At 42.1% G+C, this 23,481-nt stretch overlaps 1 protein-coding gene across 50 annotated transcripts in view; it reads right to left on the bottom strand.

Moving 5' to 3' along the window:
• The window catches only part of CDCA2 (cell division cycle associated 2), an 88,376-nt gene that overhangs the window by 58,991 nt on the left and 5,904 nt on the right, over positions 1–23,481 (bottom strand). For 35 of the 50 annotated variants that reach the window (XR_010468017.1, XR_010468046.1, XR_010468012.1 and 32 more), the window contains 8 exons: positions 23,308–23,386; positions 21,901–22,130; positions 21,613–21,700; positions 21,078–21,250; positions 20,525–20,603; positions 20,174–20,226; positions 18,834–19,029; positions 2,337–2,464 (listed from right to left, as the gene is read on the bottom strand). Coding sequence is in view for 11 of the 50 variants with exons in the window: in XM_065041030.1 (XP_064897102.1) it covers positions 18,841–19,029; positions 20,174–20,226; positions 20,525–20,603; positions 21,078–21,250; positions 21,613–21,700; positions 21,901–22,130; positions 23,308–23,386 (891 nt within the window). In the remaining 39 variants the exon portion in view is untranslated. Of the gene's footprint in view, positions 1–2,336; positions 2,465–18,154; positions 18,265–18,614; positions 19,030–20,173; positions 20,227–20,524; positions 20,604–21,077; positions 21,251–21,612; positions 21,701–21,900; positions 22,131–23,307; positions 23,387–23,481 lie in introns of those variants that run through there. The other 15 variants (XR_010468049.1, XR_010468047.1, XR_010468050.1 and 12 more) reach the window with 4 other exon arrangements.

Below are 23,481 nucleotides of genomic sequence, written 5' to 3'. Positions count from 1 at the left end.
GTCTAACTGAGATCCTAACTAGTTGTGTTCATGGAAGGTCCCTTGGTACTTTTCGCAAGACTAACCTCTGTATCCTGGCCAAATTCCAGCTCAAGTAATTACAATCTACTTTCCCAAACACCCTTCTTCTCTCCCTGCAGCACTTTCAATTGCATATGAAATTATTCTATTATCTAATTATAATAGTGCCCACAGACTCCTGTCAAGCTTGGGGATTCGATGCGGTGCTGCAGAGAGAGCAGTCGCACACAGAGTCCTGCGGCTCCCCAGCAGCACAGCGCCAGCGTTCAGACCTGTGACTACGTCGCCGTGACTCGGAAAGGGCAGACTGAAGAGCAGGCTTCAATTTGAAATACAATACAGTACATTAGTAAAAGAACAAGAAATGAAAGAAAGAAATATGCACGCTTAAGAAAGCAAGCAAAAGAAGGACAGGTCCCCGCTGGTGGTGTTTTAGGCTGACTGTGCTGTTTAATCAGTACCAGCCCCACAGCAGTTGAGCACAAAGGTGTTCAGTGCAGATCTGCATGGTTAAGAAAGCACCGTATGGGAACAGCCCAGCCAGACCACGCACGTTGAAGAGCCACCCAAAGCGTCATCATCTAATGGGTCTGTCCTGTACCTGGAGTATCCGTGCTGGCTATAGATCACAGATACATAGCTTCCAATAATGCAGTTCCGAGCTCAAGTTAGGAAGTGTTGCCAAGAGGGAAGATATATTAGACTGGCTTAACACCATGTGAATGGAACTACCTGCCTTGGTGCTTCACCCCATTTAGAAACCTTTGCTTTCTGGAGTGAAGGGGGAGGTGGATTGGAAGGGATCACCTTTCCTCATGACATATGCGCACAAGCATTGAAAGTGAAATACAAGGTGTTTCAAAAAGAAGGACCCAGTTTCAAAGCAGTATAATAATAAATTGGGTCCATCTTTTCAACATACCCTCTATTAGATTTGTTTACGAACTCCATTCCCATTTAAGTAGCCAGATTTTAAAAACCAAGCAAACGCAAATACAATAATGCATCAGAGGTTTGAAATACCTTTTCCAGCATATTGAATGAAGTCAACTACTCACAAACACTACATGGCTTGAAATCAGAGAGATGGAATTTAGGAGCACGGAATTCGATGGGTCAACAAGTCTTTTTCCTGACCATTTTGGGAAATGATCTTTGAGATGTTTAACACAAAACTGACCACAGAACGTTCATTTGCTGCAATTGCATCCCAGCACTCAGGAATTCCAACAGCAGAGTAAAATAAAGTGATCAGAAAAATGTCAGTGACTTCTTTGAAATGTTTGTTTGTGGTTCACTGTTACTAATTGGAAAAAGAAATATTGGAAGTTCTTTGGGGAGAAGAATTGTTTGTTCACTTTTTTCTGCTACCCATCATAAGTCTTATATTTATGTAACAGCTATGAAGACATTTACGTTGAGATTGTTGTTGCCTTTGTACCTTTAAGCATAGGTTTTGAAGTGTATTTCCTTATAATGCTATAATTTAACTTGAACATTTTCAAATGAAAATGGCAGCAGGATGCAGCCAGCATATGCTACGTAGTCCACAGAGGGCAATTATTGATTTCCCAGTGGATACCTTTTCTTATGGTGACTGGCAGTGGGGTTTTTTGTTTGCTTTTTATTTTTATTATTATTATTATTACTCATGCCTTTTATTTAAAACACTGCTAGATGTCTGTATCTCAATACACCTGCTGTGCCAGTGATTACACTGTGTTTAATGGCATGTCTATCTTGGGAAAGCTCAGCCAAGTGTAAGAGGGGACTGAGAAGGACAATAAAAGAGCTGTTGAATTTGTACGTCCCTACATTCCCTTTGAGGAGCTGTGACCAACCTGCTATGGCCTGAGGAGTATCTGAGCTCCAGCCCTGGCTCTGACACTAACAAACTGTTACGGTCTTGCTCAAATCTCTATCTACTGAGCAGGCTTGTAGCTAAAAGAAAGGAAGATGAACTGTTCCAGAAATGTCTTCTACTGATCTAAATTTTCCTCTGCTGAAGCTAATAACTGACATGAGGACAATGAAACCCCAGTAATAACAGCCCCATCAGTGCTAATGAAAATGTTTCAACAGTGAGTCTCCGAAATGCCCCAGGATCCTTGAAGATCTTCCCTAAGAATGTAAATCATCATTCCAGGCCAAACTCAATGGACAGATTTCACACCTCATCACAGACTCTGACAATCTGTCAACTTGGACTAGGAAAAGACACGCAGAACAGTAAAGCAAAGACATCACTGCAGGTCTACAAGAACGGAACTAACTACACTTTAGTTCAAGCTCGACATTTTGATTTTGGTCCTTACCGCAAAAGCGTCAAGGGTGGAGATGGAATTTTGCTTCTTCCAAACACAAACTGTCTAGTCTTCTGCAGACAGACACTCAGCGGATGGCAGCGGCTGCAAACATGATGCAGGCAGGACCAAGATCCACGCTTAAAAACAAAACAAAGGAAACAAAAATCCATCAAACTTGTTTTAAATGAAGTGTGAACAGCTCAATGACTCTACAACACCAAACCACTGTTACCCACAGTGCTACCACACTTTGGGCATTTCTAACAGCTTCTCTTCAGCAGGCAACAGAAAAACACCAACAGAAGTTCTGCTTTATTCTAGGGTGAAGCCCAGAATCCGCATGGGTGGATCCTGATATCTATTTAGAGTCCCATTAATTTTAACGAACAGTAAATGAGACAAAAGAAACAATTTTTGCAGATTCACCCAGAACTTTTTTGTTATGAAGCTGCTCTTGACAAGAGTAATTCCAAACGGAAGTCCAAGTTCAAATGCAGCAATATAGCAATACATAAAAAACCAGGGAAGTTTCACAGACTACATGTTACAGATACCGGCCACGGAATTGGTGGGAATAAAGATCTGATTCTCATAATACTTGGACAACTCATTATTAAAAAATAACAAGTATTCCACTAACCGCATCATTTCTAGTGGCCTCTTTGCACACTTGAGGCTGAAGTAGTTACTGGAGAAAGATCAAGGGTTAAGCTGCACAATAGCACAAGTCTTTGAAAGAAATAATAAAAAAAAACTTCATCTAATTTTTTTTTCCAAATTAAATCAAGAACACTCATAATTAGTTTTTACACCGGAGACATCTAGTGGGAAATGAAAGAACTGAAAGAGCCATAAGCTGCCTTCGCCCTTTCATTAATATTTGCTCCCAAATGCAGGTCAAATAAATCTAACTCACAGTTTGAAATGAGTAGCTTTAAAACTGATGTATTACTTTCTGCTCGGATTTATGCCACCCATTTTGGATAATTACTCCCAATGCTTTTTCCCTATTGTATTCAAAGCTTCTTCATAAGAATGAAACGAAGTTGGGTTCCTTGAGATCTCTTCTGCTTTTAATAACTTCTCATTCCCCTCCACCCCTCCCCATCCTCAAAGATTACTTCCACCTTTGCAATTTAAAGCAACTGGATTTGTGCTGGCGGACACCTTGCACTCATTTATATACGGGTTTTGTTCCCTGCTATGATAAATTTCACTGTCCAGGCACACAGTAAAAGACCATCCTGCCCTGCATCCGGGGCCCTAAACCTGTGAAAATGTACCCATGTGCTTGAGTTTATACACCGAATAATTTACTGAAGCACATATGTAAGCCCTGTCCTCACAAGATTTATGCACGTCAGTAGGGTTACACACAGTGCATAAAGTTAAGCACGTGTTTAAGTCATTATAAAACCAGGCATGGAACAGGCAAAGGGTGAAATGGAAAAGAGATGCACAGAAAGGTGAATTAACTTGCCCTGTGTCACAGTAGTCAGGTCCACATGGCACAATACAACAACTGTCCAGAGACACTTGAATTAGTTCTAAAAACTTGCTGTCGCAGGAAGCAGTTTAGTCCCACTAGCAAACCGCTCTGCCCAGGCTAATGAACCCGTTAGGCAGGAGGGCTAATTAGTCTGAGCAACGCATCACGCCAACACCGCTCTACAGCCTTCAGGAGCTGAGCTGAAACATCCATGACTGAGCAGCATCACGTTATGCTTTTTAAGAGCAGGCAGGTAACACCAGTAGGGACGGAATATCTTCAGCGCTTCTACTTAGTGTTTTGGGTTTTGCCCATTTGGCCGCACCAGCACGACGGCAGGGAAGCCGTTCTGCTGAAATCCAGCGCAGGAGCGTGTCTGTGCCTCAGTGCGGCACAACAAAACAAACCAAAGGGAAGTACCTACCAGCTCCATTCCAACCATTTTGATGTAGAGAGAAACAAAGGTAAGAAGCGGACGACTGTAAGAAAATGCAACACAACTTTGTGCTTTACTCCAGGCACAGTGCTACAAACAAGACCAGAAAATGTGTCCCCAGTTCTCTGGGCTGTGCAGAGGAGCCAAAATAACCACACGAGTCCTTCCCTGCAGATCTGGGAGCGACACTGAGGCCTTCAAGGCTGATCCATTAGAGACTTCTGAGCTGCCATTTCATTACAAACCAACATGGGAAATAAAGGCTTCTCTGCTGCCACTCCTTTGAGATCTATAGGCTTTCTAGAGGTTTCATAAGTATTGTAAAGTGACAAAAGGCAGTTCCCATTTATTAGTATCTGGCTCCTGCGTATGCAGAGAATTAAGGACAGGTACATACTACCTGTGGTTTACCGGCTACCTTTGAAGTTAACGATTGCATAACATTGGATCAGCTTAGTGCTTAAACTTCATTATTTTCACTTCCTAGATATATAGTTGCTTAGTTATGACAAACCTTTTTTTGTAAAACGTTGTTCTTCAAAAGCCGCGTACCTGCTTGCTTCCCTCCCCTCAAAAGACCACGTACCCAGCTGTCCCAAACCTGAAGTAACAGACCCATTTGCAGCACATATGATGGAGGCCTCCAAAGCTCAAATTCATGTTTAAACTACATTCAAAGCTCAGTGTCTTTTTGGCTTATATCTTCATTGACTAAGCACCCCAAAATGCTGCTGTCCTAATTGCAGGTAGACTGAAATGAGACCTCAGATTGAAATTCAAGGAAAATCTGAACGTGGCTTGCTCTGGAAGGAGCCCAAGGGGAGTTAAACCAGGACTGCAACTGGAGCAAAATCCCTGGAGATGAGCCCAGGTACTATGGAGAGGCAGCCCAGAGCTCATAGTGGCTGTGGATAATATCTAAGAGCATTTTGCACTGGAGTTTTTTAACTGCCTGGGCAGCAAAACTTCACAGCTCCTCTACAACCTCCCAACAAGGAATTAAGCCTGGTGAAACCAAGTGAATCCCAAAGCAGGGTAAGGGTAACGCTGCTAGAAGAACCAAGGTCCATTCTTTTTTTATTTCAGGAATTATTTAGCCAGGAAAATCACTTCAAAGAACAGATTTCCTGAAAAGCCAACCATTCAGACCATGGAGCAGAGCCATGGTGGGAAGAAAACAAGAATTATCTCTGTTGTCTAAAACCACAGCTTTGCACACAAAGCAACACCACAGCCATTCACCGAGCACAGAGGAGGGTTTGCTGTGAGCCAGCTCTGAGGTGACATCCTGTCCCCCACACAGCACCCCAACAACATGAGGCTTTCAGCTTCTCCCCTAATCCTTTCAGGCATCAAGCTACACTCATTAGGTCACAGAAATAGAGAAAATATAAATAGAAAAAGTAATTTAAGAGGAAAATCCTCCCAGAGAACTTACCCTCTGTAAAGCGTCCTGTGTCCAGACCCAGTGCTGAGGAGACTGGAATCAGGGGTGATGGGCAACACCTGAGCCCAGCCTGCCCACAGGTGACAAATCAAGTCACCACACACCTGTGTCTGGAACATCCTCCTGGCCTCGCCATGCCCCTCCTTTGTGGAAAGGCATCCACAATGCCACATAGCCACAAAATTCAACCAGAAAAAAGGAGAAAATGAGAATATAGCGATTTCCTTTCTGTCTTTCAGCATATCTGGAGTTACGGCCACTTCTGTTGTGAAAGGGGGAGTTAAAAACTTGTGGATTTTTTGAATCTGTTTTGGGTTCATCACAGTCATTTAATCATGATGTCACTGATTCCTATGCACGTGTATAGATTTCTCTGTATGAGAAATTATGAGAAATTAACATAAACTTGTTAAATCTGCCCGAAAGGGCGGAACTCAAAGATGTACCAATGTTCTCTATGCGTAGTAACTGCTAAATCTTGGAGAAGCTTTTGTCTGCAGGGATGTGCTGGCTTAGGTGTGGCTTTCAGCAGCACATCACAGAGGAAGGGCGCACCCTTGGCAATCACTAACGTTTGATTTCTGCACTTGTTTATTTCTTTGCTTCCCTTCAGCACATCCAGCAAGTAATTGTGAAGGGAAAACTTGTCCTCTCCCAGAATGAGAAGCTCTAGGATATTTGAAACACTATAAAGACAAAACAAAACAAATTGCATTTGCTTACTTCTCTGGAGGGATTAACTGAAGTCCTGCCAGCTAAAAGGAAAAAGCTTGAAGAGCAAGAAGCAGCTACATGGAAGGGAAGATAGGAACATAGACTTCTTCAGGCAAGGAGACTTGTTCCACCTGCTGAAGAAAAGAAATTAATTCCTCTTTGTTTTGTTTCTTCCTCCTTTACAGTAGAGCTAAAGTCTTGTATTCCTCGTCCCCACCTGCTGGTAGCAGAGAATTACCAGTTCTCTAGGCTGGGTCATAGATGAAAATGCTCAAAATGAAAAACCAAGTTGTATGGTGATGAGGAGAGGGGAGAAATTTGAGAAAGACGGAGTGAGATATTAAGTACTTTGCTGAAGAACAGCTTTGGCTGGAGCAGGCAAGATGCATGTGGCACTTGGGCTTAATCCTGAGTCAAACTGGCCATTTTCCACAGGCCACTGTGACTTGCAGCTGCCCTGAGTGAAAGCAGGAAATTGCATTTTTGCTATTTATAAACTGTGAGAGTGAAATAACATGAATACTGTATGCCTCTCCCGATCCCCATCTGCGGGGTTTTAGGTATCTTACATGCCCCAATAGATTGTGCTTCTCAGATCTTACAAGGGCGTTCTCATCATACCAACCCATAGCGTGGTTCAGCGTAATTGCACTGTTGCCTTCCATTATATTAAACTAGAGAAACTACCTTTTGGGTCACAGCTCAAGCTAAAATGGTTCATTTTATTGCAAGTAGTAGGAGCCAGTGCTTTTGGAACATGGTGGCTGTTTCATCTGCGTTGACTTTGTTACCACATGGCTTGTTGAAGGACGGCCAAAATCCTAACAGGGCTACAAGCTTCTTTACAGAGCTTATTTTGTCCTGGCCTTATTCACATTTTGTACCTTCATGTACGTCAAAACCACAACAGAAGAACAAAGTCTCAAAGTCAGCCTAACACGGCAAGGATTATCTCTAAATCAGTGCAGTTTGCACGTAGCCTAATGCAAAAATGCTTCAGAAAGAAAAATCTATGTGACGCAGCCATACAAACATTGCGGCAATAAAAATGAATGGGGTCACTTCCAGCGCAAATGTGGGGTTACTCCACCAGCTGAAGATTACTAACACGTATCACTTCATGCTGCAAACAAACACTAAGCTTAGGTTGGTGTTATAGTAAAATGCACACATACAGACCCTATACCTTGTAAAAGAAGTAGCTCAGGTTGCAAGCAAGACCGTCTGCAGCATTTCTGTTTGTTGCAGCTTCCCTGATGAGTCACCTATGTGAGCTTACAACAGAGCACTAACTTGCCCAAGTGAGTTGTTCGAACAGATTATGGCTTGTAAGCGTTCCCCAAGTACAGCACTGGTAACTAGAGACTCTGGTGCTGCACTACTCACCAGCTGAAAAAGAAATCTACTTTCCACTAGATATTGTGAAGTTCAGCTTTTCGGGGCAGGAAAATTCCCCCAGGGACGGGAAAAACTACAGCTGATGAGCACATCCATTAAAACAATCAAAAGGGCACTCGTGATTGTACCAAGATAATGACAGGAAATAAAGATTCTATGCACTGAACACTCCAGTATATTTAATCAAAATGCTTCTCCAAAGTGGCCTCCTAACTTAAAACTTGTGGCATTTTGGAGCTTCCGAGATCCCTCCTGTCACTGTCACATTTGGTAATCAACCCTATGACCTGCGTCAGTCTCAAGTCCTTCCACGGCAGACATTTCTTCCCTGTCTACAGGAGGCTTATTAAGACTCGTGTCTACAAAGCACCTGGAAAAGGGACAACACCGTTTCAGAGAAGTGCTACCACTTCTTTCAACAACTTTATCCTTAGATCCCACAAAATGTGCAAACGTGCTTTGCAAAGCCAGTGAAGGGACTAGTATCTATTGTAAGTTTAACTCATACTTTTCATAAATGGAGCAAAATAGGAGAAAGGGACAATGGAAAGGAGTTCCAAAAAGATAATGTTTCATTGCACAAACAGTGCAAGCAAAACTCCCTCTCAGCTGGGCAGCTGAAAATAGTCCCAAAAGTGTCAGCTCATCCAACCACCATGAGAAGACCCTTCCCAAAACCTGCTCACGGGCAAGAACCCACCACCTGACTCTGTCCTTGTCATTTGGAAGAAATTCCCCTAAGAGAAGCCTGAAAGGTGTCTCTTTATCTTAGAAAAAGGTGTAAATTCCTCTGACAGGATCCAGTTTCCAATGGTATGGCCATTTAGTAGAAAAGCTCCAGACAACCTGGATCGCAGGACTCTCGAGTGCTGCGTAACGGAACCGTGCAGAGGCCATGAGGCCGTGGCTGAGCATGCCTGATGCACCTTTAACAGGCTACATCAAATTAGGAGTCCAAAAAGAAATTATTACCTCCCTTCACTTAAACATCTATTCTTTCTTAATAAAGTATCTCAGGCATTGAATTTCAGGCTCAGTGTTTTCAGGGATATACGGGTTATTTCCAAGCCGAGCTATTACCAGTGAATGCGGTGACATTAATATGAGTAAATGCAGGAAAAAGGATGAAATAAAACATATCCTATTGAAGGAAATGAGAGCTCCTTAAGAAAGAAAAACACACATAGGAAAGACGTGGGCATATCAGGATACAAATGGGACACTGGGGAGTGCCGGATTCCACAAGCATGATGTTATTGAAGTGTTTGATACCAGAGTAAGCACCTGCAGATATGAATTACATCCTTGTTCAGACCACTAACATCGGAGTACTGACATCTCAGGAAGTGCTTATGTTATATTTCAAATCCCACTGCCAACTGCATAAATATCAAATAAATCAATCATAGATATAAAAGACATTATCTTAAAGACTTTAAAAGGCTGAACGAGCCACCTCTCTCCTAAAAGTGGCATCACCGTTAAATCATTTGGGCTTTTTCAGTCAGTCGCACCTGAACGGCAGCAACATTGATGCTGTTGACCACCAGACATTAAATGCTTCACCTCCGTACGCAGAGATAGAATCAGTATAGAAATAGTTAAAACCAGTAATAGCTCAGTGATCACATCAAAGATTTTGCACGCCGTAAATGCACTTTCCTCCTTCAAGAGGTGGGCATCTCATTTTACACATGTGGAAACTCTGCAAGGACTTGTGCCATATCAAGAGAGCTCTGGAACGTCAGGAGCAGAACAAGCCCAGGACTAAGAGTCCTTGTAATGTTTATGAGACCACGCGGTCTTTATTTTTCAGTATATTTTGAGAAGGTTTTCCTGACCAAGACAGAAAATGCCACCTAGCAATGAAGCGTTCTTGTGATACAAAGACATTTTGTCATCCGCATGTATCAGCGAAAAAGACTATTAAAAAATAGACTACGAATATAGTTCATCTAATTTTAAAGAAATCTTGTGATTTAACTGGAAGTGGCTGTCTTGAAAAATCCAGGTTTGAAGCTTCTGCTACATTTTTAAAATGAAAAGTGTGCAAATATCAAAATAGAAAAACAAATACAGTAAAAATAATTTGAATTGTAAGAATTCTGTGAGCTTTAATAAACTAAGATTTTACTAGTGTTATGGAATTCTGGATTTTAAGAACACTTTTCAATTTAAGAGTTTCCCCATAAGCTCTTCTTAGATTAATTTGTTATTTTTCCTTGCTTGCCATGGGAGTCTTAATTACTATTGCTCCAAATACAGCTACCATCCATCTTCATCAAGCAGGGACTATTTGGCCACACCGCTAAATCATCTGGTGCAATCAGTTTTTAAAAGTTTGTTCTGCAGTGAAAAAATGGCTGAGAAAGGAAGAAAAAGTAAATATATCTTTTTAGGTTTTGTTAACAGCAGCAGGAAGATAAAGTGGCTGTTCTACTGAATATTCATAAGAGTTCCGAATTTTTAAGCAGAAGTGTATTATGAGCCACATATTCTGGGAGACATGGGGGAAAAAAAGGGGTCTGCTGCAAAGGACAATTTCTGAATTGGAATGAGGTTGTGAATTGAAAGTGTTGGGACAACGGAGGCCTCAGCAGCCCTGGAACTGCCGATGGCTGAAGTCTGTGCTGTCACCGACTTGGCTGCATTTGTTCTACGGCAGAAATAAAACATCCAAAGGGCTGGTTGCATCAGGGCTCTGGCCGACAGGTCCAAGTGCTGCTCATACAATTGAGCCTTTTTTTCCCTATTAGAATAACACAGTACCACTTGTATGTTCTCATCCGGAACCCACTGCGGCCAGCACGCCTATTTCCACCAATTTCAGTGCGATTCAGAACCGTCTCTCTTCTCACAATCTCGCATTATCGACTACACAGTTCGTTACGGAATGGTTTCATAAACTGAATGTAGTAATAATATGCACAGTGTAATTAGTGTGTATTTAATATGATTACATAATTTAAATGTTTTGGCAGAAGTCTTTTACAATCCTGTGCCAATTTCCAGTCACCAATTTGAGTGCCAGTCCCTCAGCAGCTGGACCAGCTTAACGGTCCTTCTTGTTACGAACAGTTAAAGTCTGCCTGTGATTTTATTTTTCTTAAAAAACCCCCACCTTTTAGAAAGATTAGATACCAAATAGGAATAGAGAAAGCATCTGCAGGGCTTGGCCTTCTCTTCAGCCTCTTGTGGTTGTGGAGTATCCTACCCTTTGAGTAAGAGAACCAAATTAAATTAAGCGTTCGCTTGGTTTTGTTTTTCTAAGGAGTGACTGAAGGCGCCAAATGAAAGATTTGGGATACAAAAAGCCTCTGTTTTCCCATCAAACAAATCTGGGGAGTAGAACACGTTTTGCCCCAAATACTGATGGGAACACGACTCACAAGTACCAGAGGAGGCTCCTTTCTAATTCAGCTCCACAGTCCAATTCAAGCCACACATGAACCACTAAGTGTCCTGCCCTGGAACACGTTTGTCCAGGATGTTGTTCTTCTAAGTTGTATTACAGTGGTATGTATTTTCATTTTATATCCTGTAAGGTGTGTGAACTAAAGATGAACAATTCAAAACCGTCCAAATTCAACTTGCACCTGAAACATGCTTTTAGGTCCTTAACCGTCTGCAAAACCAAACGCAGACCTTTGTAGAATTATTATTTGAAAGTTGAGCTGCCATATTTAAAAAAAAAAAATCTGAGATCTACAGTACTAAATTTAAGGAAATATATTTCTCCTTGTTCTGAGGTTTTCATTCAATATAGGAAATAATATCAAGTGCCTCCATCGTTGATGGGGAACCAGTCCGTCCACAAAGGAAACACAATCCTGCTGCAGCTCAGACGTTGTTCATATGGCTGCTGTCCCATTAATCCACCCTAGTCCCTCCATCCTCTTAGTCTTCTCAGAGGTTCCTCTTATTTTAATCCCCAGCAAAACCCCTAAATTCACAGTTTCCAATAAAGCTTTGATAATTAAGATTTCATTAACAGTTTGCACACAAAACAAACGCATCTTTCTGCAGCGTTACTGTCAGAAATGAGACATTCCATGACCAGAGTTCAGCTCACAAGATACACTAAGAGCGGGGGAAAATGTAATGACAAAAACAAAGAAGGTTCAAGTTTCCTTCAGAAAGTCTAACCACCCCCCTTCCCTCTGTTCAGCTGCAGTAAGGTGAAAGGCTAAATGTGGACAGAATGGTAATATGTAAGCGGTTTCTAAGCTTTCTGGTGGGAATACTTAACAGCATAAGTATGTTTCCCCTGGAGACCTTCTCCACCATTTGGTCCAATTTCTTACTCCAAGAACTGAACCACTTCATGATGTAATGCTCCAGGGAAAACATTCCTCTCGAAAAAGAGTATCTTCCTAGGGAGAAGTTTGAAGAAAACATCTTAATATTGTTTAAACAGCTTTTGGCACGGTCATACCAGTTGCGCTCTATTCAATACTGAAAGCAGAAGAAAGGCAGGCTAAAAATATGGAAACGGAAAGTTTTAGGATTTAGTTTAAGACTTCTCCTCAGCTACCACCCCAAGTTCCTGGCCTCTGCTGATCCTTGGTGGAATGAGAGAGAAAGAAATATTCAGAAGCAGAGATTTTCTTTGCTAACAGAAGAGGAACAGTTTAAGGCTTTGGCTATTTTGTATGTCCATATGAAACCACATCTTTAATTCTGCCTATAGCCTTATCATTTTCTTTAACTCTTACATAAAGGTGCCATTTCAAGACACTTAACACCACAGATAAGGCTGTGACTGAGGCTTTTTGTGGCTCTATTAAAAATCACAGAATCCCAGAATGTCAGGGGTTGGAAGGGCCCTGGCAAGCTCATCCAGTGCAATCCCCCCATGGAGCAGGAACACCCAGATGAGGTTACACAGGAAGGTGTCCAGGCGGGTTGGAATGTCTGCACAGAAGGAGACTCCACAACCCCCTGGGCAGCCTGGGCCAGGCTCTGCCACCCTCACCAGGAACAAGTTTCTTCTCAAATTTAAGTGGAACCTTTTGTGTTTCAGTTTGAACCCATTACCCCTTTGTATATCTGGAAACATGAATGAGTCCCCCCTCAGTCTCCTCTTGTCCAGCTCCAGAGCCCCAGCTCCCTCAGCCCTTCCTCATAAGGGAGATGCTCCACTCCCTTCAGCATCTTCATTGGTGTCATCAGCAAACTCATACTCTCTGAACCAACTTGGAATTTTGGTGACTGGCAAGAGTCAGACTTTGGTGTATGAAGCAGGAGGAAGCGTTGGGAAGGCAGAAGCAAGGGCAGAAGGCAGAGCAGAGGGCAGCACCTCCAAACCCGCGGCAGTGGAACACAGCGACGCAGGAAATTCAGCAAGGTACCACAGGCCTCTGTCTACTGTCAGAAGCACTGGGAGGCACGCAAAACCAAATGTAAAGTGAACATTTGAGGCTTATATTCCATAGCTTGTATTATGTAATGCTTAACATTAAGATAAGCTACATGTACATTACCTACCTTATATAAACCTCACAAAGCTCTCCTTGCAAAACTCACCATGGGTACTTAGGATTTTTTTTGACTTGAGAGTAAAATGACCTTTTTATTCATCATTAATATTTGTACCCACATGATTACTCTTTCCTCTATAGCACACACGAGGATACTCAACATACCCAAGTCACAGTTCAAACACGAATTCCCTTACAACCTTAATAGATTTGCATTAGTGAATATTATTTACTACCAAAACTCAGCTTTACTGACCTTCTAACCATGGAACTAAGTGCATTTGTTTGTCCAAACATTTGTGTGACATAGGCAGGTTATTTATGACAGTGAAGTGTGGCTTCAGAAGCATCATCAGGATGACTCCATTGATTTAACGGATGGTGATATTAGATTCGTATTTTCCACCCTGACGTTAGAGCTGCTGGCAAATAAGTGAAAGATAAAGAGCAAGGAAACTGAGTAACAACTTAATTCAAGAATAGCACAAAACCAAACCCAGACCACAGAGGGAATAAAAAGCCCAGGTTTTTGATTCCCAGCTTGTTTAGTTTACTACATCATTAGGGCTTTCTAGGAACGATCACTATTTGTTCTTGCAACTTCCATTCAGACTTTGAGATACCTTGTTTGTAATCTTTAATGATTTAAAAACAAATCTACTTAAACATTAAGAGTTTTGCACATTATTTCTTCAAAGGGATTCGTGCTTGCAGGGTGGGATTGTGAGGAATAAAAGGTTTGTTTGCAGGGTGAGCGTCATCCAGACGTGGTGTCTGTTTTGATAGATTTAGTTTTAGTCCTTCATTGTTACAACACTTGGAGGCCTATGGGCGTAGGTGGCTAAATTAAATTTATTATTGATAAATATGGTTGCTCAGACTATAAAACACGTTGAAGAACATGAACTATCTGGGTTACACCAAGGTCTTCACTGATCTGATTGGCAATGCCGAAAGCCAGCAGTAATCCTGCACCATAAAGGGGGTATTTAAGCTGAACTCGAGTGAAGTTGGCAGCCAGTCCAGCGCAGGCTTCTGTCAAGAGGTTTTACTATTAGTTTGCTGGGTCTTGTGTTTGTAGAATTTTCAGTTTCTTGGTGGACCCTAAACTTTTAAAGCCTTGAATCACAACTATTTATCACCCATCAGGGAGCTACATAAAATGTATTTTCCTTCAGAATGACTATTCTCATAAAAAAAAACTAATATAAAAAAAAAGAAGACAATCAAGATTTGATTTTTTTTTTTTTGTAATCTACAATATACCCCAACTTACATGGATTCTTACAACTAAATACTATGAACCACAAAAATTAATGCCACCTGCAAGCTGTAAATATGTGTATTATTTAATTTTTTCCCAAGTATTTTCTTTGGCTGCTACATTCAGCCGAACAAGGCCTAAAAATTGTCAAACTAAATTCTTGTTTAAGTGTAGAGCTCTAACTACTGCCAGTTTGAGTGAAACACACATCCAGGTTTAGGGAATATGTTTTGTTTGGTTTGGCTGCAGCGCAGGGTAGAACATTTTCCATCCCATCCGAATGCAGTCAAAAAGGTTTTGAAATATTGCACAATAAAAGCCATTCATTATATCTGTCTCCTCTCCCTTCCAAAAACAAAAATGGCTGACCAGTTCCAAAGCTGTGCAGGGGGCAGGAAAACGGGAGTCAAGGGGTCACTGGAAAGAACCCAAGACTAACACCAGGTTTTTCAGGTTTGAGTTAGAGAATATGTTCCATGCCCTCATTCCCAGAGCACACAGGTTTTAATTCTCCCCCCTCCAAAGCTTGGTTAAAGTAGTTAATTGCTCTGTTATGCACAATTTACAGGACTTAATTACAAAACTAATACATTAGCCTTCTTGTCTATAAGTCACAGGCCCAACTTCATCTTTTTCCATGGGGACACAGTGAAATTAGACCTGATTTCAAGTTAGAACATTTTGATTTGCACTGTTTACCTCCTAATTTTAAAGAAGTGCTATATGAAGGAATCCGCAACTACACTTTACAGTTTGTTTTTAGATTTAGTTCCATTGCTTACCTACCTGTTAGCAGCTTGAAAATGAGATTTCTTTCACTGCCCACTCCTGTGTGCTTAAGCTATACTTGGCATGCTCCAATGGCTTTTTTCCCCCCTCTCTCCATTTCCTTGTACACAGATCTAACAATGCTTTTCTGTTTGCTCTTCGTGCATAGGTCAGTTCATCACTAAAGTCTTTCCAGGTCTAACTGAGCTATGGGAGTGCTAGAGGAAGAGTAGAGCACAAACATTTCAGTGCATTTCTAAACAGCAACTAGACTAGATGAACACACAATAGATAAATTCACATGCGACACTTCTGTGCTTCAGTACCCCCTTCTATTGCCCAATTAGTCAGAAGCAAGTAGAGAAAAATAAGCTGAAATGCTGTGTAATTACACTTACTTACTAACAACATCATAATTACAGAGTGGCAAAATAATCAGTGTTTCTAGGACCCACTGCTTGTCCTCTATGTCAGTCAGCACATGATAATTACATGGCAATCTGCTAAATGCAATTATTCAGCAATACACACTTAGTGCTGTTACCATACTTGAAGCCATTTAAAGTCTATACAATACAGCACTTAACGTCAGTGAAGTACCTTTAAACAAGTAATCTTTGTAACAAGTCTCTAAAGAGAGAAAAAGCCTCCCTTTAGAAGAGTAAATGAGAGGTGAAAGAGACTGGCCCACATCATGGATTTGTTTAGATGCCACTATAATACACAGACTGACATGGAGCTCAGTACTGCACAAAAAAAAGGCAAAATAGTGACTCGAAGGGAAGGCTTCCAAATTCTTCACACAGAGACTGCGCAAACTAAAACACGACTCAGTCTTACACTGCTGACTTGGTGCATTCTTCTGTCTAATGACTTTGCGAGTAAAGCCACAGGCTGTATCACAGTGACTAAGCTAACCGCATGTGACAGAACTGTTCAAATCTACTCCGGATAGTGCTGCAATTAACTCGACACCTGTCTGCACTTGCACACAATCCACCTTTATTTTAATTCCTACACCCCAACATGGCAATGAAGACAAGGGACCGCTTCAGAAAGTGCTTCTATTGATTGAATAGGGATCCTGCTGGTCATTCAAAGGCTAATGTTAATTCAGCTTTAGAAAGGCAGATCTGAAAACGGAACAGCACTGTTCACACTTAGTCTGCAACAGCACGGGCGCCAAGTTGGAGGTGACACTATTGTGGGAGTCTGTAGAGATACCCTCCTGAGGAAGAGCAGCGAGTCCCATGAGATCTGGATGTTTCAATACTCAGGTCATTTTGCTGGCCTTGCACGAAGAGCTCTGTCCCAGCTTCCCCGGGTTCTTCCCATGCTGTGTGCACAATTCTCCAGATCCCTACTCCAGAACAGATTCTATCTCAGGTCTTAACGATTCAGCAAGTCCCAAATCACCTCTCGCAACCCTAATCTCTAGCAATCAGAAAACACAGCCAGCAGAGACCTCAGGAGGCCATCCAGGCCCTATCCTTACCCCTAGGAAGGATCATATGTCATTTCTGACAGATATTTGTTTAATCTGCTCTTAAAAGCCTCCAGTGATGGAGATTCCACAACTTCCCAAGGCAAAGTATTCCCGTGCTCAACTATCTCTGCTGCTGGGACTTTTTCTTAATGTTTAACAGAGACATCTTTCTGTAATTTAACCACATTTTTTCTTGTCCCATTCCATACAGATATGGAGAACAGATTATCACCCCCCCTCCCTTACAACAACCTTCTGCATAACTGAAGACTTGTTTCCTCTCAAGTCCTCTCCAGATTAAGTCCCATTAACTGCAACCTCTTTATTTCTCTGTAGGTTCCAACCTCACCCTCATGCAAACAGCCATCAAGCATCCAGGGAGGTGTCACAGCCCCAAGCCTGACAGGATTCATGAAGCGTTAGGACAAGACTCTCAGATAGATACACGTTGTGAATTTGGGGTTGTCCTGTGCAGGGACAGGAGTTGGACTCTATGATCCTTGTGGGTCACTTCCAACTCGGGACATTCTATGATCTATGTATAATTCCTAACAACCCTCTCAACCAAGCTGTGCTGGGAGGAAAACCCAAGCTTTGTTTTCTTCTCCTTACCCTTGCTCTTCTATTGCTGACTCTACTTACACTTCACATATAAAGTGCACTTAGCCTATCCACTCAAGAAACCCCGTGGGAGAATTCCCTTCTAGTGCTGCCATGATTGATGCCCAGGACAACACCACCACAAACAGCACATTCTGGGCAGCGTTTCAGACTAAGCCCTCTAGCTAGTTTACCGCCTCTTCCTCCAGGACAACTCTTTACTTGACCTGACTATTCAGGTCTGGTATTCAGTATCTGACACCCACGGTCTCCAAAGGTTTTGCTCACTGCTAGATTTGATATCTAAACCCTGTTAGGTAAACCCTAACATCTCAGCTGCAACCGCAGTGCTCTACTGTTTAAGAACGCAATGTGATTTTCAACTAGTCATATTGGCATTCATTGCATAAGCATCTCACTTTTCCAGATTAACCTCAGTGCATTGTTCACTTGCCGTTTTGTGTTTTTTTTTTTTCGAATGTTAGAAATAGCAGCTCTTATTAGCTTTAATCTCAAGAAGCTTTAGATTTTAACCTTACCTAGTACCTCTTCAAGGATTTTGTACATTATTTTCAAATTCAGTTACAACCATAAAACCTCATGTCAGACTGCCCTCTCCTGGTAAGCCAACACACCGCTGTCACAACAAGGTGCAACCCAAGGCACTGTTGCCATTCTGTTTCCAAATACAACATTTTCATTGTGACACAAAAGCAAACCCCAAAATAAAACACTGAGGAGGCTGTTTTGATAACTTCAGTAATGTTTCTGAAGCAGCATAAGATGAACAGCATTTAAGTGGAGAAGTTTCTTTCAAGTTGCCTTAGGAGTTCTTGTCTTGGGAAAAAATAATGTCTGTAGAGAAAACACGGCATGAAAATGAAACTGTTCTGTTTGCTTCCAAGCTTTACAAAAGCAGCCAAGTACATAAAGTATTTTATTCCACATCAATTACGTTAAAAACAAGGTCACAGAAGAGATCATTTTCAACAGAAAGCTATTTCCTTCAAGCTGGCATGGGTACTTCACTAGAGCTGAAACAGAGCAGTATGAAAAATGAAAGCAAGAGCAAGTGTTGAAGTAACCACCTACAGTCACCACTCTTTATTAATTGCTCAAACTAGAAAAATGAAACCAGTAAGATGACAGGTCAACTACTGAATAATGCACACTGTATTTAATGCACATACACCGAAGACTGGAAATGTCCAGAAAGGAAATACAGCTTTATTGTATGATAAATGTTTCACTTTTCATAGCCAATTTCATTTTTTTAAATTAACATTATATACAGTAAAGATTTACAAGCTTTTTTTGTTTTGATCTGATCTCCAAGTATAAATTAACCAGAAAATTCATAAGGAAATACAAGTGCGAGGGAGAAGAAAACAGCACTTGAGAGAATGTAAGAATCTAATACTGACCTTCACTTTAGAAAATCAGAGAAAGCTGCACACTCATGCTGCGCGTCACTCTCCTTTCACCGCTGGTATACAAAACCTCTGGAATTTCAGGGATAGGCGTGAGAAGAGGTTTCTTCGAAGCCATCTCTCTTTCCCCATATAAAGATTTTTTAACTTTTTTTGTTCTTCTTTTCTCATAGCTTGCACGTCTTCTTTTCTGAAAAGATTGAGAAGATTGAATAGAGCACAATGCAATGGTCCAGTACAACAGGAAGAGCTTTTTCCAATACGTGGCAGATAAAACTAACAGCAGAGGCAATGCAGGCCCGCTGATGAACAAGGTGGGTGCCCTGGTGACAGAAGACACAGAGAAGGCAGAGTTACTGAATGCCTTCTTGGTCTCTGTCTACTCTGCGGAGGCTGTTCTGAGGAGCCCCGTACTGCTGAGGCCCCAGAGGAAGGCAGGACAGTGGAGGAGTTTGCCTGGGTTGATGAGGACTGGGTTAGGGAGCAGTTAGGCAATCTGGACATCCATAAATCCATGGGTCCGGATGGGATGCACCCACGGGTGCTGAGGGAGCTGGCTGAGATCATTGCTGGACCGCTCTCCATCATCTTTGCCAAGTCTTGGGAAATGGAAGAGGTGCCTGAGGACTGGAGGAAAGCAAATGTCACTCCAGTCTTCAAAAAGGGCACGAAGAAGGACCCGGGGAACTCTAGAGCAGTCAGCCTCACCTCCATCTCTGGGAAACTGATGGAACGACTTAACCCTGATATGCCTGGAGATGGCACCAAGGATAAGAGGGTCATTAGGGGCAGTCAACATGGCTTCACCAAGGGGAAGTCATGCTTGACCAACTTCATTGACTTCTATGAGGACTTAACAAGGTGGATGGATGATGGCAGAGCGGTGGACATGATCTACCTTGACTCCAGTAAGGCATTTGACACAGTCTCCCACAGCATCCTCACAGCTAAACTGAGGGAGTGCGGTCTGGATGAGCGGGTAGTGAGGTGACTGTGAACTGGCTGAAGGGAAGAAGCCAGAGAGTCGTGGTCAATGGGCAGAGTCCAGTTGAGGCCTGGATCTAGTGCAGTGCCTCAGGGGGCAGTGCTGGGGCCTGTGTTATTCAATATATTCATCAATTATTTGGATGAGGGAATAGAGTGACTGTCAGCAAGTTTGCTGATGACACCAAGCTGGGAGGAGTGGCTGACACGCCAGAGGCTGTGCTGCCATCAGAGACCTGGACAGTAAAAACTCTTACAAGTATCAGGAGGCATAAAACCCAACAATTCTACCCAAAGAAGTTAAAAAACGTAACCAAAAATAACTAAACAACATCACTAAAGAAACTTACCTTCCTTCTAGTAGAAGAACAAGTTGTTATCATATCAGAATTGTCAGTTTCTGCTATTGCATATGAAGAAAAGAACATTAAGTTAATAAAAATTAACCACATTAGAGGAAATCACCCAAATAAATTCTAACATTAGACAGAGCATGTTTAGTCATCTTAGTGTTGAGTAACGTTTTCGGCATGAAGGACTATCAAACATGGCAAGATAAAACACACTTAAGAGCTTGCTTTACAAAACAGAAGAAAACAAAACGTATTTGTTAACAAAATAATTAGCACTTGCACAGCTTTTACAGTTTTCAGATACAGAAAGACGCATTATGTCATGACAAAAACCCAAGTTGGGGTTACCTTCTGCATTGTCAACAGGTGAGAGGTCGTCTGCAGCAACAGAGAGCTCCACTAACTCTTGAGGAGGCTCCACACATTCCTTGAAACAAAAAAAAAGGCATTTTAGCAATACATTGTACCAGATATACACTGGAAAACACCTTGTCCATTAGCATTTGGAACGGCCAGGCAATTGCGGGGTTTTTTGTTTTCTTTTCCTTAAAGAACGTGGCAGCTCATTTGCTATATATGGCAGAATGAAATAGAGTCTCAAAAGTATACGAATAAACCAAGGGAAAAAAATTTCATGGGCTACTAGTACTCAATCTTAAATGTAGCCCTACAGATCAAAATGCTATTTAGAATTCCTATTGCAAAAGAAAAGGTTCTCAATGCCATTCTAAAGCTTCAAGGAGACTGGATTTTAACACTTTAGTGAATTCTTTTCAAAAGCCAGCAGGCCGGGGAAGAAATTAAACCAACACTGAACATTCATAGAGATTAAGAGGCTGTTTCTATAGCTAAAACAAAAAACCCCAAAACAAAAAGCACACCGAAAAACCCAAGGACTTACATCACTGCAATCAAAGTCAATGCTTTGTAAGCCTGGATGTCGGATGGGTGTTGCTCCTTTGCACAATGGAGTATTTGCAGGCAAAGTTTCGTCAAATATTTCTGGGCTTAGAGCTTCTCCAAAAGTAACTCTTCTCTTCTTTGGCTTTTCGGAGCTCTGTCTTTCAGTTTCCTCTGTCGTAATAAAATACACAGACTGTTTGGCGAACTTGAAACTCTCAGAGTAAAGACTTTTCTTTTTATGGGTCTTAACATTCTCTTAGAAATCACTTCCCCCAACCAAACAGCAAAATACCACCTTCACACGTACTATGGATTCAACCAGGATTTTCAGCATAGCTTTATTACACTGTCAAGAATTAAGGAAGAAAGAAAATAGGCTAGCAAACATTATTTTCCACTTCACACAGTGGAACGCCACGTGAGCTGCTTCAGTGGTGGTTACTGCATATCATTCTTCAGATTTAGCAAAGAAGCAAACCATTATGATCCCACAAAATACTCTGCTTATTTAAAAAACAAGAGGTGAATCTGACCTGTTTGCAACGTTTCAAAGGTTTCTGCACAACTGGATACTGTGAGAGATTCACCTTCTCCTCCATCGACGGCATCGTTCAAGGATTTCTATCAAATTTAAGTGATACAACCATCTATTCAACACCATTTCATTCAAATATTGTCATTGTTCAAATCAAAAGTGAAAATAATTTTTGTGTACGCAACATTTATTAACCAGTCCTATCGTTTAAAGAACCTACTTGTTTTGTAAATGGATAAAATGTGCATCCTTAGGGCAGTAACTCTGTAGAAGTCAGAGAACCAACCTTTGCGTTCTCCGTTAGTTGCTTCACTGGCGTTTTCTTTAATATAGATGGCAGACGGGAGCCACTCTGTCCGTGTTCACTTGAGGGAACGCTGCCCGTTTGCGGTGGTGTGCTAGGTGCCTTGCTGTCAAATGCTTCCAGGTCCGGTTCTTCTGCAAAACTAACTTTCTTTCTGCTTAGATCTGATACATTACTTCTAACATCCTCAGTGATGTCATCAAAATGGAAATCTGTAGAGCAAGTAGACAGATATGACAATTAAAGACTGAAGTAAAAGTGAGGCGACTTTAGTATTAGCAACATGAAATATAATGTGGAGTGCCTCAGGGGTCAGTACTGGGGCCGATATTATTCAATATATTCATCAATGATTTGGACGAGGGAATAGAGTGACTGTCAGCAAGTTTGCTGATGACACCAAGCTGGAAGGAGTGGCTGACACGCCAGAGGCTGTGCTGCCATCAGAGACCTGGACAGGCTGGAGAGTTGGGCAGGGAAACAATTAATGAAATAGAACAAGGGCAAGTGTAGAGTCTTGAATCTGGGTAGGAACAAGCCCAGGTTCCAGTATAAGTTGGGGAATCACCTATTAGAGAGCAGCGTAGGGGAAAGGGACCTGGGGACAGCAGGGTGACCATGAGCCAGCACTGGGCCCTTGTGGCCAGGAAGCCAATGGTACCTGGGGTGGGTTAGAAGGGGGTGGTCAGTAGGTCAGAGAGGTTCTCCTGCCCCTCTGCTCTGCCCTGGGGAGACCACACCTGGAATCTTGTGTCCAGTTGTGGCCCCTCAGTTCCAGCAGGACAGGGAACTGCTGCAGAGAGTCCAGCGCAGGGCAACAAAGATGCTGAAGGGAGTGGAGCATCTCCCGGGTGAGGAAAGGCTGAGGGAGCTGGGGCTCTGGAGCTGGACAAGAGGAGACTGAGGGGGGACTCATTCATGTTTCCAGATATCTAAAGGGGGAGTGTCAGGAGGATGGAGCCAGGCTCTTCTCGGTGACAACCAGTGACAGGACAAGGGGCAATGGGTTCAAACTGGAACACAAGAGGTTCCACTTAAATTTGAGAAGAAACTTGTTCCTGGTGAGGGTGGCAGAGCCTGGCCCAGGCTGCCCAGGGAGGTTGTGGAGTCTCCTTCTGTGCAGACATTCCAACCCGCCTGGACACCTTCCTGTGTAACCTCATCTGGGTGTTCCTGCTCCATGGGGGGATTGCACTGGATGAACTTTTGAGGTCCCTTCCAACCCCTGACATTCTGGGATTCTGTACAAAAGTAAAAAGGGAGCATTCCATGAAGGCAATGACATTTTACGTAAGAGTTTCTCTCTCATCCATGTAAACTGTAGAAAAGAAAAGGTATTCTCTAAAGCAAGAACATACCAAAGATTATAATAGTCACAAATGCTCTTACCATGGCCTGATTCTAAGATATCTCCAATCTGACCAGCCTTCAATGACTCAGTAGGACTGTCTTGCTTACAAACCCATTCCTAGAGAAAAAGTTACGTGATTATATATACATTTATAACATCTATTTATATACATGCCCACACAACACAAAGAAAAAAGAGAATCTGCTGAGTTT

This window comes from Columba livia, chromosome 25 (assembly GCF_036013475.1).
Source record: "Columba livia isolate bColLiv1 breed racing homer chromosome 25, bColLiv1.pat.W.v2, whole genome shotgun sequence".
Lineage (NCBI taxonomy): Eukaryota > Metazoa > Chordata > Aves > Columbiformes > Columbidae > Columba > Columba livia.
This window is presented reverse-complemented; position numbering and strand designations above follow the sequence as displayed.